Source organism: Gouania willdenowi, chromosome 12, assembly GCF_900634775.1.
Source record: "Gouania willdenowi chromosome 12, fGouWil2.1, whole genome shotgun sequence".
Lineage (NCBI taxonomy): Eukaryota > Metazoa > Chordata > Actinopteri > Blenniiformes > Gobiesocidae > Gouania > Gouania willdenowi.
The window spans coordinates 27,196,118-27,212,941 of NC_041055.1; the positions used below are offsets into that span (position 1 = coordinate 27,196,118).

Below are 16,824 nucleotides of genomic sequence, written 5' to 3' on the forward strand. Positions count from 1 at the left end.
TGTATATATATATATATATATACATATATAAACATGTCTCCGATGTGAGAAGAGTGTAAGGTTAACTTTTAGTCTTGAAGTAAAAGTTGGTGTTCTGTGTGCACAGCATTTGACTGTGTGTACAAAAATTAAAAGGGTATTTGAATATTTATGGAATGTATTGTTTATAACAAAAAGTTGCACCTATTGACACAAATTTGTGCAACAATGTGGGTTGTGAATGTATTATCTATTTCTAATTTACACAGCTTGGCCTGTTGTATACAGGTTAAGATAAATCTTTGTTTTTGATCTTATGATATCCAGTTTAATTTCTTGCCTACAGTCACAAAATCAATATTTTGTCTCATGACAAAACTGTGCATGTATTTCCTGGTTTGTATTAAAAACATAAACGTTTTTCATCTTGGTGTCAGGCTGTATTTAGTTCATCGACTTGTAGTTTTTGCACAACACTTTTTTACCTGATGAAAACTAGATTTAGTTTGAATACAAACAAAGACATGATGACTGAAACTATAACTAAATAAATGTATATTTGTGTCAATGTATCAAAAGCTCATATCCATCAGTTTTTTTCTATTTTCAGGTTGGTAATCACTGTTTATAGTAACACTGAAATGAATGTAAATCAAAGTGTTTAATTAGTCCTGGAAAATCTTTTAAAACATTTATCATATTCTGCAGGGATGGGCTTCTTTTATTATTAAATGCGATTGTCCGATCTGAGGGCCACATTATCCGCATTTATTTTAATAATGACCAATCTGAACATTAATTCAGTGAAGGACATGTATTTTGTGTTTTTATTGTTATTTTGTGTATTATTCTGTCAATTTCAGATTTTTATGTTGTCATTTTGAGTATGTATTTGTATTTGTATAGTCTTTTAATGTGATTTTTGAGTCATTTTGTGTATTTTTGCTGTCAGATTGTGTTTTACAAGTCATTTTTGTTGTCATTTTTAATATCTTTCAGTTATTTTTGTGCATTTTCATATTGGTCTTGTGTATTTTTGGAATACTTTTGTGTATTTTTGTTGTTGTTTGTGTAATGTTTTGTCATTTTGTGCTTTTACTTTGGGGACCGCACACAAAATCACAAAAGTATTTGTCCGGACCAAGGGATTTTTTTTGTTACATATAAGTGACAATCACTTGGTGGAGAAATAAATTAAAGTAGCATTTGATAAGAAAGTTTTAAGCTTTTAAATTAATAGAATTAGTCACATTGTTAAACATTTTCAACATAGAGAAGCCAGTGATGTAATGTGGATTCTTATGTGGAAAATACTGACATTGCACACAGGATGAGGAACCTGTTGGTGGAGGAAGCAGCGAAATGTGAAACACATTGAGACTTGTCCCTGGAAAGTGCCCGAAGAGAAAAAGGAAGTGATAGAGGAAAAAACTGTCTCATGACACAAAAACCTTTTTTTAATGATCAATTGAAGTTACTAAAATAGAAATTTGTATAAATAATAATTTAATCACTTTCTACTTCAGTGTAATTCTGACCTGGCTTTGAAATAACCCAAATAATTCCATACAAACCATCATACGTTTCAAAGGGAAAGACTTTGCTGTGTTTTTGTGATCTAAAACAGGAAACATTATGGTTTCCTTTCTCTGCTCGCCTCCCAAATTAGACTTGGTGAAGCTCAGGAAGCTTCAATGCCGCCACATTCCAAGATGGAATTAAGATTGCAACTCTAAACATCCGGTATGAAGGAATCAGCAGTGACATCTTTATAAGTACATCACTACTATCATTAGATAATTACAAACTAAGGCAAAACAGTGGAGACCACACACGTTTGGATTCACTTTAGATGAGGGTTTTTCAACCTTGAAATCATTGTCCCATGTGGGGTCGCATGAAATGTCTAGTAATTGGTAAAAAAAAAAATTTTTACTTTTTTAAAAATAAAACATATGTACGTAAAAAACATATACTTAAACTTTCTCGTTCAAATAAAATGCAGTATAAAAATATCTGAGGTGACGCACTTGTGACTTTGTGCTTTAACCCTGCAGCCACTCTGTGTTTGTAACACACTTTAATAAACACTTTGATCAAAAACTCATTTTATGAAGGAAAAAAAAAAAAATCGTTTGTGGGGTCGCCAGACATTTGTGATATCAAACTGGGGTCACGAGTCACGACCCCCAAAAAAGGTTGGGAACCTTGAGATCAGGGGTGTCAAAATCATTGTAGTTCATGGGCCAAATACGGACCAGTTTGATCTCAAGTGAGCGGCAGATTATAGGTGGTGTGGGAAAAAAAGAGCAATGTTAACATCATTGTGCCCCAGTTTTCAATATCAATTTGATTCACTTAAAAATATATTGATTTTTCACCAATTTTTGTGTAATTTAGAGAAATTTTGTGCCATTGTTTGTGAAAAATTGTGAGATTTGTGTTCTTTCCACAGTTTGAAATTAAAAATGACTGAATTCATTCAAGGAAACAATACTAAAAATATTGTGGAGTTTCATTAAATTGCTGAATTTGTCCATCTACAACTGGATTATTTGGTAATTTACATAATAATTCTCTGTCATTTTTACTGTCTCCTGCAGGCCGTATTGGATGCTCAACAAAGGCCGGATTTGGTCCCCGAGCCTTGAGTTTGACACATATGCTTTAGATGAATCATGTTTTCATAACTCTGACAGAGCTTCAAGTCTTAGAAAGTTATTTAAACGAAGAAGATTAGCAAACTGGGCATTTTATTGTGAAAGATAAATTCACAGTTTAATTGTTACTTTTGCAATTTTACATAAAAATCATGAAGAGAAAAAAAAAGCAAATACCAACAAAATCTGTTCTAAGGGTGAGATCTCACAACTTCTTCTTCTTCTTCTTCTTGTTCTTCTTCTTCTTCTTGTTCTTCTTCTTCTTCTTCTTCTTCTTCTTCTTCTTCTTCTTCTTCTTCTTCTTCTTCTTCTTCTTCTTCTTCTTCTTCTTCTTCTTCTTCTTCTTCTTCTTCTACTACCTCTAGATGTAACTTCTTTAGTTTAACTCCTTTAGCAGGTGTTTCTATATAAACAACATTTGCTGTACATTGTTGGATCCTGACCTTCAAACCACGGCACAGGATCGAGGTTCTCTGAAGGGGTTACTGCCTGTTGGGACTCCAACCAGGAGAGCGTCTTTCCCTGCATTCTGCAGACAGTACTGCTGCAGCTCTGTAGCTGCCTGGGAAACCTGCACAAACATGCACATCAATACATTTCTACACCAGATACATGTACACTAAAGAAGGCGTGAAGACAATACCAAATTATAGATGAATTGGCATCCACTATACTTGGGTAAATGTATATAAATTGATATCAAAGGGATTATAAAAATGTGGTCAACGTACAGGTCTGAAGAACACCAATTTAATGTGCATTATTAAAGGAAAAATGTTTGAATAATATGTTACGGTTTCATTTTTTCTGACACATTTTTTCAGGAAATCTACTTTGATGTGAAACTTGCTTTGATGTGTCCTTAATACACCGAAGTCAAGGACACATCAACGTGATCAGCAGGCACCTCTGAAGAAGACTGGCAGTTGACAGTTGAAGTATGTCAAAGTAAAGTTCAAGAAGATCAAAGTAAATTTCCTGAAAAAAAAGTTACCTAGATAAATTAAATGAAACATATTATTCAAAAAAGAAGACAAAATGAACTTGATGGAATTATTACGCGAAGTTAAGAAAACGTCAAAGCGATCAGCAGATGCCTCTGAAGAAGACTGGCAGCTGACAGTTGAAATATGTCAGGAGATCAAAGTAAATTTCCTGAAACAAAGTTGTCTGAATAAATGAAACCTGAACATACTCTTCAAAAAGAAGACAAAAAAAAATGAAAATAAAAAATGTTTGTATATTTGTGATAATGCTTTGATGTCTAACATGTGTTTAAAGTCTATTGTGGTTGTATTTGATCAGTAAAATGATCAGTAAAAGAGGAATAGAAAAGGTTATGTTCAGAGAATATCAGTAAAAGACCTTCACAAATATTTAGCAACCTAAAATAAAAGTACACAACTCAGATAACAATGTCAACATGAAATCTAACCTAAAGTCATTTTAGGAGCAAACAAATAAAATTCGATGTGTGTTTGTTTAAATTCTAAAAATTCTTGCTCTTTTTTTTTTTTTACCTTAATTCTCTCCACACTAGCCTCAAGCTTCAGTTGTTCCACCAGTCGACGCATAGTAGATAGGTTGGAGTTGGAGGTCATGGTGGTGACAGTCAGTCGTTCTTCAGAGGAAGAGGAGTTTTCTCAGTAAAAATGGGATTAAAAAGTGTTTGTCCCCTCCAGTCTTCAGGCACAGACAGACTGAGTGAGTGAGTGAATCCACTTATGGGCACTAAAGACAGCAGGAGGAAGGAGAGGCGGGCCCGTTTCCTTCCACATGACCTCAGTGCACTTAGTTGTAGAAGCAAGGAAGGATGTGAGGAGCCCAACCTTCAACCTTCACCAGTGTGAGAAACATCATTAGCTCCTGAAAATAAATTAAATCTGCAATTTTAGTTTGCTTATGTATATATTATATTCTGTTTTCACTCTGCAATGTCCTTTCTTGCACCAATGTCTTCCCTCTTTATGTACAGGAGCGTGTGTATATATTATTTTTTGTGCTGTTTTTTATTACGCTGTGATCCTTTGCTGCTGAAACACGCAAATTTCCCCTGTGTAGGACTAATAAAGGTTATCTTGATCTATATCTTATCTTTATCTTTAAAAATGAATAAATAAATAAATGATAATATTATAGGGCTAAATAAAGTGTACCCAAAATCTTGAAAGTGTTCTTCAGTTTTTGCCTATTTATTTAGCGGATTTGATTAACGATCATGAAAAACTACATTCACTTTTTAAATTTTTGGGTTTTTTTAATATATGTTAGACATTTTTTCCATTTTTAATGCAACATTGTTTTAAATGTGAGACTTGTCACACTTTTTTGTCCATTTTCAATACATTCATACAATACATACAATATTTTTTATAATGATGATTATTTATGTATAGTGTGCATTTACTGATAATTACAATGATGTTTATTACAAAAAACTAAGCATTCGTGTTCTTATAAACCACTTAGAGAGCTGGGAAAAAATGCTCTTATGAGTTTATGTCGATTGATATCTGATTCAATTGCTGTAGAATATATTTAATTATTTATTGTGCTAAAAGGTTCAGTTTTTAATTAAAGTGATCATTAACTGCTGTGTTTGGATTTTTATTTATTATATTGTTGTCTGCTCTTTATTTTTATTTTATTTTTTTATTGAGCAAAAGTGCACAGTATATATACATAACATGGCACTGTTATGGCAATTTTTATATTCATCATCATATCGTCAAATGTATGTTCATGTGTACAATTTGTCATGTTTTAATACATGATGACTCCATTACTCTTTGCACTTTTGAACAGCTGAATCATGTTAGATTAAACAGTACAGATCGTATTGTACTCAGTGCAACACAGAGTCTCTGCTGAAGGCCAAAACTCAAACTCACATGCAGATATACACGAACGCACACACTATCAAGGATAGATAAGAGTGGAGCCCAATCTTCCTCATAATATACACGTCTTCATCATCCTCAAATGCTTCCACTGTTGGGCATCTGACTCCCTCCTTCTCCTCACCTCAGGGTGGAACTTTTTCTGTTATCTGTATAAAAGCTTAAGCTGTGAAACTGTTAGTTAGAGTGGGTCTTGCCTTTTTGCTCTGCCACGAGCCTTTTGCCTTTCATTCTTTCAGGATGGAAGCTTCTTTTTTACTCCTTTTTTATTTAATTTTATAATAAATCTTTTTTATAAAATCATCAATGCCTCGCCTGGACTCCATCATTCAACCAGAGCAATAAATCATGTCTCCAAATGAGGTCAACCGCAAATTTGCTGTGACAGCACTTTAATGTCATATACAACAATCATTAGAACGATAGCATATTCAAGCCAAAACCACAAGTTCAGTCTCTATAGGAACATAGTAAAGAGAAAAAAAAAACAAGATGAAAATAAAGAAAAAGATAAAATAAAAAGATAAAATACATACATAAGGGCTTTTAATGGCGATAATTCAATGGTACAGTAGAATACCGATTTAAAGAATTAAAGGGGGCTATGGTTTTTCTGTTAATGTAAATTCTTCTATCATGTTTTACACGTTTTTTTTTATTTGAATGGATTCAAAATATTGTAAAAATGAGATGATGAAAGGCGTTGAAATGAGGGTTGTTGTTTTTTTTTGTTGTTGTTTTTTTTTTCATAAATGAAACAAGTCTAAAGGAATTTCTGCCATGAATAAGAAATAAAGAATTGATAAAAAAAAAAAAAAAAAACAGTTTAAACTCGTTCTTCCAGTGGTTGTTTTTCTAATCACTTCCTGTTTATGTGTGCGCATGCGCAGATTAGTTATTTGGATGTGGGCGGGACCAGGGAATTACGTGGTGTGTGTGCGTGTGGCTGTGTGTAGCACATGGCGCACACCACAACGTCTTCTCGCTTCCTGATTGGCTGTGTGAAGGGTTTTCCGGGGATTGACATTAAGTGGCTTGTGTTTTGCACTCTGAGCTGCTCAGACTCACTAAACATGAGCTAAAAGTAAACTAGAATAAAAGCTGAGAAACTTCCGGTGACCGGTTTGTAGTGACGGGAACATGGTGGAGGTGTTCTTAGGTCGGTCTCTCCTGAACAAGGACGGGGACCTGGTGGACCCTGAGGAGGCTCTCAGGAACAAGGTGGTGGGGATTTACTTCTCTGCTGGCTGGTGTCCACCGTGTCGGGACTTCACTCCCATCCTGTGTGACTTCTACACGGAGCTGGTGGAGGAGGGAGAACCTCCAGCTCAGTTTGAGATAGTTTTTATCTCCTCTGATAAGTCTGTGGATGACATGGTGGATTATTACCACGATCTACACGGAGACTGGCTGGCTCTGCCCTGGTCCGATGATTACAGACAGTGAGTTTTATGAACGCACGTTTACTAAATATACTGTCAAAGTGGTTAGTTTAATACTAATGAGGGAAACCCAGGTCACCAGGAAGGATTAGCTACAGGTGCATATTAGTGGTGGGTACCTCGCGAAAACGATTATCTCACGATACTGCGATTATTCATATATTGGGCAGAAATCAATCTACAATAATTTGACATAACAAGAAAAAAAGATTAAGTGAAAAAATACAATTTTTATTTTATATCTCTAAAAGACAATACATTTTAAAAAAAAAAGTGTCCTATGAACAGTGACACTATTTTAGTGCAAAATGTCTGCAAATAAGTGTCAACATACTAATGTAAATGAATAAGTATCTCCAATAGTGCTTTCTGTAAACAAAAAATAGGATCATTCTTACCAGTGACACCATTATAGTGTAATATTCCAGTAAACAATATATTGGTTCCTTCAACAAACAGTGACAAAATTATTGTGAATGCGTACCTGCACATTTTAGTGAAAAAGCAGAAAAGGTTTTGAATTTTTTTTTTTTTTTAAATCGATACTTAGCACAAGCCTATCAATAATCAATCGTGTGAAAAAATATCGCAATATATCGCCGTATCGAGATATCTTCACACTCCTAGTGCAGATTAAGTGTAGTAAGTAGAGTTGTCAATTATGGCCAAATGAGTATGTATTTGAAGGTTCGATGTACAAAGAGGTGTAGATAGTCTGTAGTGTTATAAAGGGGTATATGTTTCCCTGGTTTAATTAGATGGGACATGCACATGATAAATGTGTTTGTTTTTTACTCATTTTTATATTTTTTTCGTTTGGTGGATTTCTCACCACTTTTCTTTTGCCTATCGTTCCCTGCGTGATAAATCTACAAATACAAGAAATAAAACAATAGTGAGGAGGAAAATAAAATAGTCACACTAAAGGCTTTACACACATTTCTCCTTTTAAATTAAAAATACCAGATTTAATTCCAACATTATTCTCTAGTCCAGTCAATAAGTTTTAAACTAATTATTATACGATGCATTTTTTTTTTTCCATCGTGTGTTTTTGTTCCACTTTGTCTCTGGCAGTGAACTGAAGCAGCGCTACAACATCACAGCTGTTCCTCGGCTGGTGATTGTGAAGGAAAACGGTGACGTGATCACAGACAAAGGACGGAAACAGATCCGAGACCGTGGGCTGGCCTGCTTCAGGACCTGGCTGGATGCTGCAGAGATCTTCCAGAACTTTAAGGGTTAAAGAGCTACAGCAGTGCAGGAGACACATATTTATCAGATAAAAACATAGTTTAGGCCTTATCGATCAATAAATCAAAGGTCATTTGCTCGGAAAAAGATGTAAAAGGTTGAAATTTAGTTTTTTTTTTTTAAGTCCACTGTTCATTGACGTTATCAGAAAAGTTTGACACATTGAATTGATGGATGTGGAGTACTGCAGACGAATGCAGAGAAGTGTTTTTACTTTATTCTTATCGTGATTTCTTGTTTTTTTTCCCCCAAAAAAACTCTGCCAAACTCACAGAATTAAAGTTTTGACAAAACAATGGCAGATGTTTATTTGGGTTTAAACGGAAATATCCAAATCCTAGGTGATATCGCGAGGAATACCAGAAGCAAACGAGATCTGGCAAAGAAACACAAGAAATCACTTGGAAGAATGGGAATAAAAAACGCACTTCTACACATCTGCTTACAGGACTCCATATCCCAGAATGCAATGCGCAAAACTATTTCAAAAATGTCAAATGAAAGTGTTCACGAAGGAGATGAAAACAAACTTTTGAAGTGATCTGTTAAGGTTTAATTTATTAAGACAACTTTTTTTTTTTTCAGGAAATTCACTTTGATTTCCTGACATGTTTTGACTGACAACTGCCAGTTTTCATAAGAGGCAAGTGCTGTTCGCTTTGATGTTTCCTTTGAAGTTTCCTTGACTTCCGCGTAATAATTCCAGCGGGATTCTTTTTATCTTCTTTCTAAATACTAAGTTAAGGTTTAATTTATTCAGACATCTGTTCCTCAGGAAATGTACTTTGATCTCGTGACATGTTTTGACTGACAACTGCAAGTCTTCATCAGAGGCGTCTACTGATTGCTTTGATATTTTCTTTGAAGTTTCCTTGACTTCCGTGTAATAATTCCAGCAGGATTTTTTTTTTAATCTTCTTTCTAAATACTAAGTTATGGTTTAATTTATTCAGTGAACTTTTTTTTTTCCAGGAAATTCACTTTGACCTCTTGATATGTTTTGACTGACAACTGCCAGTCTTCTTCAGAGGCGATTGCTGATCACGTTGATGTTTCCTTGACTTCCACGTATTAATTCCAGCAAGATTATTTTTAAATAATAAGTTAAGTTTTCATTTAATCAGACAACTGTTCTTCAGGAAATTCATCTTTTGACATGTTACGACTGACAACTGCCAGTCTTTGTCAGAGGCATCTGCTGATTGCTTTGACCTTTCCTTTGAAGGTTCCTTGACTTTTTTTTAATTTTATTAAATTATTTTTTATTTATTGATGTGTGTGTCCTACACTTTGACTTGAGGTTCATGATTAAACAGCATGCAATAAGCTTCCTATGCATTACCATAGACCTCCGGTGTGAATGTAGTGTCTCAGTTTGTGTTGAAGCACAGTCCTGCGTGTATTGTCATGCTACAGCACTAATAATGCATTTGGCTGGACTTTTCTGTATAAAAAGGTGTTTTCCCACGAGCTTTCTCTTTTATACTGCCTAGAAACCTGAGAGTTGCTGCTCTGTGCTGCTTGTACAATTTTTATAAATAGTTTTTTATAGATTGCGACCCAAGTTTGGGAATAAAGCTTTGAAAACTTGAAGTGTGGTTGTGTCTTGTGTCACACCGTAAACAAGCGTGTGTTGAATTAACACATTTATTCCCCTCCAGGCTCATTAACCAACACGATTCCCACGTGATTAGTTTCCCATGTGATTAGTTTCCACTTTGCTTTCACATCCAGGGCATTAATGGTGCTGACTAGCTCTGCTTTCACTACCCTATGCCAAAAAAAACATCCACTGGCACAGTTTGTTATCGTGTCGCGATGCATCTGCACAAACTGGTTTGTTAACGCCCTGAAGCAGCCTTAGGAAGTTCAACTTAAGCATATTTTGAAGTCAAGTCAGGTCAACTCAAATCTCAGTATCAATAATAAAACTAGTTTTTGATTAAATAAATAAATAATGCTGGAAAACAAAATTCCAATAATTTAGGGAAAATTAACAGCAGTTTTAGATCTGATAATTGTTTTGTTTTGAACAGTGTTTTTAATTATTTTCGACTCATTTTGGTAAACTGAAAAAACATGGCTGTGTTTTTGAATTTCTACATTTGTGAGTGGAAAAAAATTAGTAGTTCTACAAAAAAAAAAAAATCACAATTTTTAGCCTCTATTTTTAATCTAAAAAAAAATGAAGAGATTGAAAAAACAAATTGAAATCCTAAGCATATTTGTGTGCTTAGGTAAAAAAATCAAATAAATGAGTGCCAACTGCACTAGAAATATCCCAAATTGAACAGTTACTCAAATCAATATTAAAGGTTTGATGTAAGAAATCACTGTATGGGTAGACATTACTAATACTGTAACACAAAACAAATCAATATATGAAAAACCTCATAATAACCTATAATTTCTTTTGATGTCACAGTGTATCAAATAACCCCTTTGAATGATTTATTTATACTTTATTTCACTTCCGTTGGTAAGAAAATTAAGAGTTGTAATTTCACTATTCACCATGTGAGGTCACTATAACTCCAGAAAAAAAACAAAACTAACCCATATACAGTAATATATTAAAAAAAGAAAGAAAGAAACGCTTTTTACTGTAAAAGAAAGCATAAATAGTAAGGTATATTCATATTATTATATAACTATTTTACAGTATATATATATTGATTAAAGCTAGTGACTATTATTGTTTAACAATTTACATGTCAATATAAATTATATAAGGCATCTATATTTGGGATAGGATGAAAATTTCCTGTAAAAAAAAAAAAGTTTAAAAATACAACTTAGAACAAAAAGTTCCGTATGTGCAGCAGTTTGAAGCTCATTACTTTCACTAAGAACGTTTGATAAACAATTGTACGGTCCATAAAGTTCTCCACAGGAACAAAGACGGTTCTTCTTCACTGCCTCAATATTTCAAAAACAAATGCTTTGATGTGTCTGTGAAATTCTAATTCATTCATAGATCAGAAGTGAGGAACTACTATTACAGCAGGGGCCACAAAAAAGTGATTGTCTGATCTGAGGGCCACAATATCCACGTATCCATGTATTTTCTGTCATTTTCCTTTCAGTTTTTTGTGTTGAACAAGTCATTTAGTGTTGAAATATTTTCTGATTGAATTTTTTTCTTGTCTTTTTTTTTTAATTTGAATAGTAAAGACACAAATTATCGGTACTACTCATAATATGGCTCAAATACAAAAAAGACTTTCACAATAATATTTTCAAAATAACCTCTTTGATCAAAGAAAAAAAAGTGTTCAAAGCAATTATTTGGGTCTCAAATATTTTTTTGTATTTGAACACTTTTTTCTTTGAATGAAGTTATTCATTTTTGATTGACCTAATGTTTTTTGATAATAATAATAAACAAAAAAAGTTGTTGTTTTATTATTTTGATTGTTCTTTTTATTGAAAAGTTTTTTGTTTTTTTTTATTGAATAATAAAGACACAAATCTACCTCCATATTTTTGGAGCATTTTTGTGTATTCTTTTATTACATTGTCTGTTCCGAGTCATTTTGTGCATTTTTGTTGTCATTTAGGATTTTTGGAGTCTTTTTGTGTATTTCTCTGTCATTTTTTGTGTTTTGGAGTCTTTATTTTTTTTTTGCCGCAGGGCCACACAAAATTAGACAGAGGGCCACATGTGGTTCCCAGGCCACCAGTTGCCTATGTCTGTTCTAGATCATGCAAATTCCAAATTAAACTGGACTTGCGTTGATTATATATATATATATATATATTATTATTATTATTATTATTATTATTATTATTATTATTATTATTATTATTATTATTATTATTATTATTTCATTGTTTTATTTATTTGCAAGGTGTCTGTTGTAAAACTGATGTTCTTTTGTTCCCTGTGTAGACAAAGAAAATGTAATTAATCGGTCCACTGATCATTTCCGACGCGGTGACGTCACCCACGTCCACCACCACGCGCATAAATTGGGACCCAGGGTGTAAAGAGTCCCTCGGGTCAACCTGGATTAGCTACAGCTTCACTTTTTAGCTCCTGCTCGGCTTTTATAAATGAAAGGCATCAGTGTGTCGTGTTCCTGTAACAGTTGAGAGTCAACTTCACAACAAGGCTGTCTTTCTTTATGAGAGGACGGACAGGGCGGGGCTAGCGGACCTGCACTTCAGAGCGCCTCTGTCAACACACCTGTGTTTATAGCAGGATGTGTGTCTGGGAGCTTTCAAAGTAAGAGTCGTATGCATTTATTGAACTTTTGTGTAGTTCACGTGTCAAACTCAAGGACCGGGGGCCAAACACGAGAAAACATTAATGGTGTTGTACAAATGACCAAATAATTCAGTTGTAGGTATTTCTTTCCCTCCAAATACTCAAATTCAATGAAATTCCACAATATTTGCAGGTCTTACAGTTTGCGATGCTTAAATCATGTGATGGCTGTCATTTTTAATCTCAAACTGATGAAAGAACTCTCAATTTTTTCCAAAATCCTGAGATTTTTCTCAAGTTTTTCCCAGTGTCTCGCAACCCCATGGTTGAGAACCCCTGTACTAACATGCCATAATCAAAATTCATCCATCCATTTTCTATACTTGCTTTATTGAACCTTTTTAATATTAGTAGTGTTAGTCGGTTTTAATGCCTTTTTTAAATGGGGAATGCAGTTCTTTAGGTGTCGTTTTAACTTTTTACATGTTGACATTTATTTTGAAAGGCAGCTGTTTTTGTTTTCCGTTGGTATTTTAGCTTGACGCGTGTTGAAGGTAGAAAAATCGCTCCCAGTGTGAAGCAGCACAGACTGCAGGAGCGTCAGCGGGAGAGAGCTCACCTTTTCCCGCAGGAAGCACAGGAACGGAGCCAAGGTGAGGTTTTCATGTTATTAACTCTGCTCTGAACTTCTCCTAAAACAGCTTTAATGTCTAATACACTTAGAGTTTGTCTGTATTCAGAGCGCTTCTGTGTAATATATCCACTCTCCTGATATTAACTATTAATTTAAGTAGTATAGTCTCAAAGTAATCTACGTTTTTATGTTTATTGTAGTCATTAAAGGAGAGCGTTTTGTTTTTGTAAAGCTGTCCTAATATCATGCTTTCATTTTGAAATTTTTGTGCATGAAAAAGTCACTTTTTCACAGCTGACATGTTTTGAACATTTAGTTAATTTTTCTTTCATTTGAGACAGAAATTCATGTAAAACAGCATGTTCTATATCATCGTTAAAAATGTGTACACATGAAAAATAAATGTAAATGTTAAATGTAAATCTAAATGATTAATGTATATCTAAACCTAAATGTTAAATTTATATCTAAATGTGATCGACAGGTGCTTACCAGCCCACTTTGTATTATTTCTAAGCATTTAGCGTTACACTTGGGGACCGGGGACCGGTTTAACATTTAGATTTACATTTACATTTAGATTCAACATTTACATTTAGATTTGTTTTTCATGTGTACACATTTTTAACAATGATGTAGAACATGCTGTTTTAAATCTTAACGTTACATGTAAATCTAAGTGTTAAATTTAAATCTAAATGTTAAATCGATCTCCAAGTGTATTGCTAAATGTTTAAAAATTATGCAACGTGGGATGGTCAGCGCTAAATGTAACATTTGAATTTACATTTAACATTTACATTTAGATTTATTTTTTATGTGTACACATTTTTTACAGTGATATAGAACATGCTGTTTTAAATCTAAATGTTAAATGTAAATCTAAATGTTAATTTGGGTAAGGCTAAATGTTTAAAAAATATACAATGTGGGCTGGTCAGCACTAAATGTAACACAGATTTAGATGTAAATGAAACATTTATATTTAAAGTTAACATTTACATTTAGATTTATTTTTCAAGTGTACACATTTTTAACAATGACACAGCTAAATGAGCTAAATGATCAAAATATGTTGGCTATGAAAAAATGACTGAGTTGAATGAATGAGTTTTTACATTGGGCACCCCATAGCCTTGTGGATGAGGATGGAACACACACACACACATATATATATATATATATATATATAATTCAAAATTAAAGGTTTGACTTGCGGAGTCAAAACTAAGTGTAAAAGATATCAACCATAATCTACTGCAGATAACAACATTACAAGCACTCAGTAGCCTGCAGGCTTCTTTGCACTGCTTCACTCTCTCTCTTTCACACACACACACACACACACATATGTGCACACACAGCATAACAAACCAGAGCTTTTATCAAGGAAACAGCTGTAATCCTGCTTACTGGCCCCCTTTAAGCACCCTGCCCTCTGAAGTATTTGGTTTTTCAAGCCTGTGGGCTTGTTTTCCACATAATAGGAGAATTAAACTAGACGTTATATTTTATGTTCAGAATCAGCAGACACTGACAGAGTGTATACACTGCTAACCAAGTTTAAACAAGTGTTTAAATCAGTGGTTCCCAACCTTTTTCTTGGATCGTGACCCCTTTTTTTTATATCACAAATTTCTGGTGACCCCAAAAAATATTGTTCTATAAGTAGTTTTTAATCACGGTTGTTGTTATACTGTGTAACGAATACAGTGTAGACAAGATTAATGTACACAGTGATAAGCTGCAATAGCTCAGTTATTTTTATACTGTATTTTTTTTTTGTCTTTTCTTTTTTCTGCATCTTATTTGAACTAGATTTATATTTGTGAAAGTATAGAAAACAGGTCTTTCTGAGTGTGTTTTAATTTGAAAAATTAAATATATTTATAATCAGTAATTGTTTTTAACACATTCCAGGCGACATGTGTGACATTAGGTGAGAAACGTGGTGGAAAGGGTTCATAAGTGCCAAAAATGTCTTGAAAGTGGGGAAAAATGTGCAGAAAAGGCATTGGAATCTGAAAGTGGCAGAAATGGGACTAATGTAGCAAAAATGCATTAGGAGGCGGCAAGAAAAAAAGTGGAGAAAATACCTTAAAATATGGCAAGTCTGGTATAGTTGCAGAAAAAAAGGGTGAAAATAAGCAAAAATGAGCTCAAATTGTTAAACAAATATATGTTCTTAGTTTCATGTATGCATATCTGGTGACTCCTTCCTATTGAAATTTGATGGAGAAGTGGCAGAAATGGGAGTAATGTTGCAAAAATGCATTAAAAGGTGCAAAAATCTGGTAAGTAAAAATGATGAATAGGTTAGAATATGGTAAGTTTGGTGTAGTTTTAAAAATAAGCAAAAATGGGCTCAAATTGTTGAAAACAATATTCTTAGTTTCTTGAAAACCTCTGGTGACCCCCTCCCAGTGTCTCGTGACCCCAAATGGGGTCACGACCCCAAGGTTGAAAAACGTTGGTTTAAATGTTCATCCTATGTTGCTCACTTTAAAACACACACACACACACACGTGATCTGATCCATGATGACATAAATGTGCTTCCTGTGGCCTGAAGGCAAATTATCTCCACTGAGCTACTGTGAGTGAGAACATCATTTTATGAGTACAGCTGTGTCTCTGTTGTAGTTGCCTTTACTTGTTTAGGTGATTCAGATTTCTAATAAACTTCCTGGTAGTTCTGTCAGTTGCACTGGAAGGTGTTTTTTTTGCCTTTGGGTGCTGAAGGGTGGCAGTTTCCAACTGATGGAAACATTTTGTAACTCCTGAAATCCAAAACCACAAGACTTTACCTTCGTAACAGGCTGCAGTTGAGAAATGCCTCTGTTCAGGCTGATAGTCTGTTTAACAGTTTGTTCTCCACCAGAACAGGGAAGTACAGTTGTTCTCAACCTTGGGGTCAGGACCCCATTTGGGGTCGCAAGACACTGGTACGAGGTCGCCATACGCCTTCAAAAAACTAAGATATTTTTTAAAAAAAATTTACAATTCGAACCCATTTTTGCTTATTTTTTTTACCCTTTTTATGCAACTACACCAAACTTGCCATGTTTTAACCTAAATATTGTCATATTTTTGCTCCTTTCAATGCATTTTTCCTACATTACTCCCATTTCTGCCTTTTCTGCACATTTCTTCCACGTTCAAGACATTTTCTGCACTTATAAACCCTTTCCACCACTTTTCCCACCTAATGTCACATATTTTGAGCTACTATTTTCACTTTTAACCTTTTTTTTCACCATATTTCATGCTTTTTTTTTTTTTTACCAATTTAAGCACATTTGCGATTTTTCATGCCCATTATTTGCCAATTTAAACTATTTGTTTCTACTTTTTGTCCCGCCACTTTTAAGCCAATATTGACACTTTGAACCCTTTTTACCACTTTTTTTCTGTCTGTTTTTGCCCACTCTAATTTGCAACTTTTAACCAATTTCTGTGGTTTTTAAAATCCCATTTCACCACCTTTTCCACCATTTTTATTCACTTTTAACCCATTTTTATTTCTGATTAAAACAAGGATTTACATTTTTAAGATGACATTAAAAACTATAGCACAAATAATACTAAACATCCTGGATAACAGTGGATATAATTCAGAATTCAGATAAATACATAAATGTGATTATCACAGATTCATAGAACAATGAACCATCATTTTGTTGACTTTATGGATGGACCCTAAAAAGCTCTCCCCTGTTATTCAAAGTGTCATAATATCATGTGGT

General features: G+C 33.9%; 3 protein-coding genes across 3 annotated transcripts in view; 2 read left to right on the forward strand and 1 right to left on the reverse strand.

Annotated features, from left to right (window-relative positions):
* Positions 1-2,715: 2,715 nt before the first annotated feature.
* gng10 (guanine nucleotide binding protein (G protein), gamma 10) lies at positions 2,716-4,342 on the reverse strand. The gene is made up of 2 exons (XM_028462528.1): positions 4,160-4,342; positions 2,716-3,210 (listed from the first exon to the last, which is right to left on the reverse strand). Exons 1-2 carry the CDS (start codon positions 4,238-4,240, stop codon positions 3,085-3,087), a joined length of 207 nt encoding a protein of 68 aa, XP_028318329.1. The 5' UTR covers positions 4,241-4,342; the 3' UTR covers positions 2,716-3,084.
* A 2,144-nt stretch (positions 4,343-6,486) lies between these two features.
* On the forward strand, positions 6,487-8,799 carry nxnl2 (nucleoredoxin like 2). Its single transcript, XM_028462527.1, has 2 exons — positions 6,487-6,981; positions 8,059-8,799. Exons 1-2 carry the CDS (start codon positions 6,680-6,682, stop codon positions 8,225-8,227), a joined length of 471 nt encoding a protein of 156 aa, XP_028318328.1. The 5' UTR covers positions 6,487-6,679; the 3' UTR covers positions 8,228-8,799.
* Positions 8,800-13,023: 4,224 nt separating this feature from the next.
* The window catches only part of csgalnact1a (chondroitin sulfate N-acetylgalactosaminyltransferase 1a), a 40,537-nt gene continuing 36,736 nt past the window's right edge, over positions 13,024-16,824 (forward strand). Inside the window, exon 1 of the mRNA XM_028462524.1 lies at positions 13,024-13,098. The gene's annotated coding sequence lies outside the window, so the exon portion shown is untranslated. The remainder of the gene's footprint in view (positions 13,099-16,824) is intronic.

What these genes read in the sequence shown, in the direction of transcription:
- gng10 (XM_028462528.1), bottom strand. Translation starts at nt 4,240, where the DNA reads ATGACCTCCAACTCCAACCTATCTACTATGCGTCGACTGGTGGAACAA. An exon ending in CTAGTGTGGAGAGAATTAAG is followed by an intron (nt 3,211 to 4,159) that starts GTAAAAAAAAAA and finishes ATGTTTGTGCAG; the next exon opens with GTTTCCCAGGCAGCTACAGA.
- nxnl2 (XM_028462527.1), top strand. Translation starts at nt 6,680, where the DNA reads ATGGTGGAGGTGTTCTTAGGTCGGTCTCTCCTGAACAAGGACGGGGAC. An exon ending in TGGTCCGATGATTACAGACA is followed by an intron (nt 6,982 to 8,058) that starts GTGAGTTTTATG and finishes TGTCTCTGGCAG; the next exon opens with TGAACTGAAGCAGCGCTACA.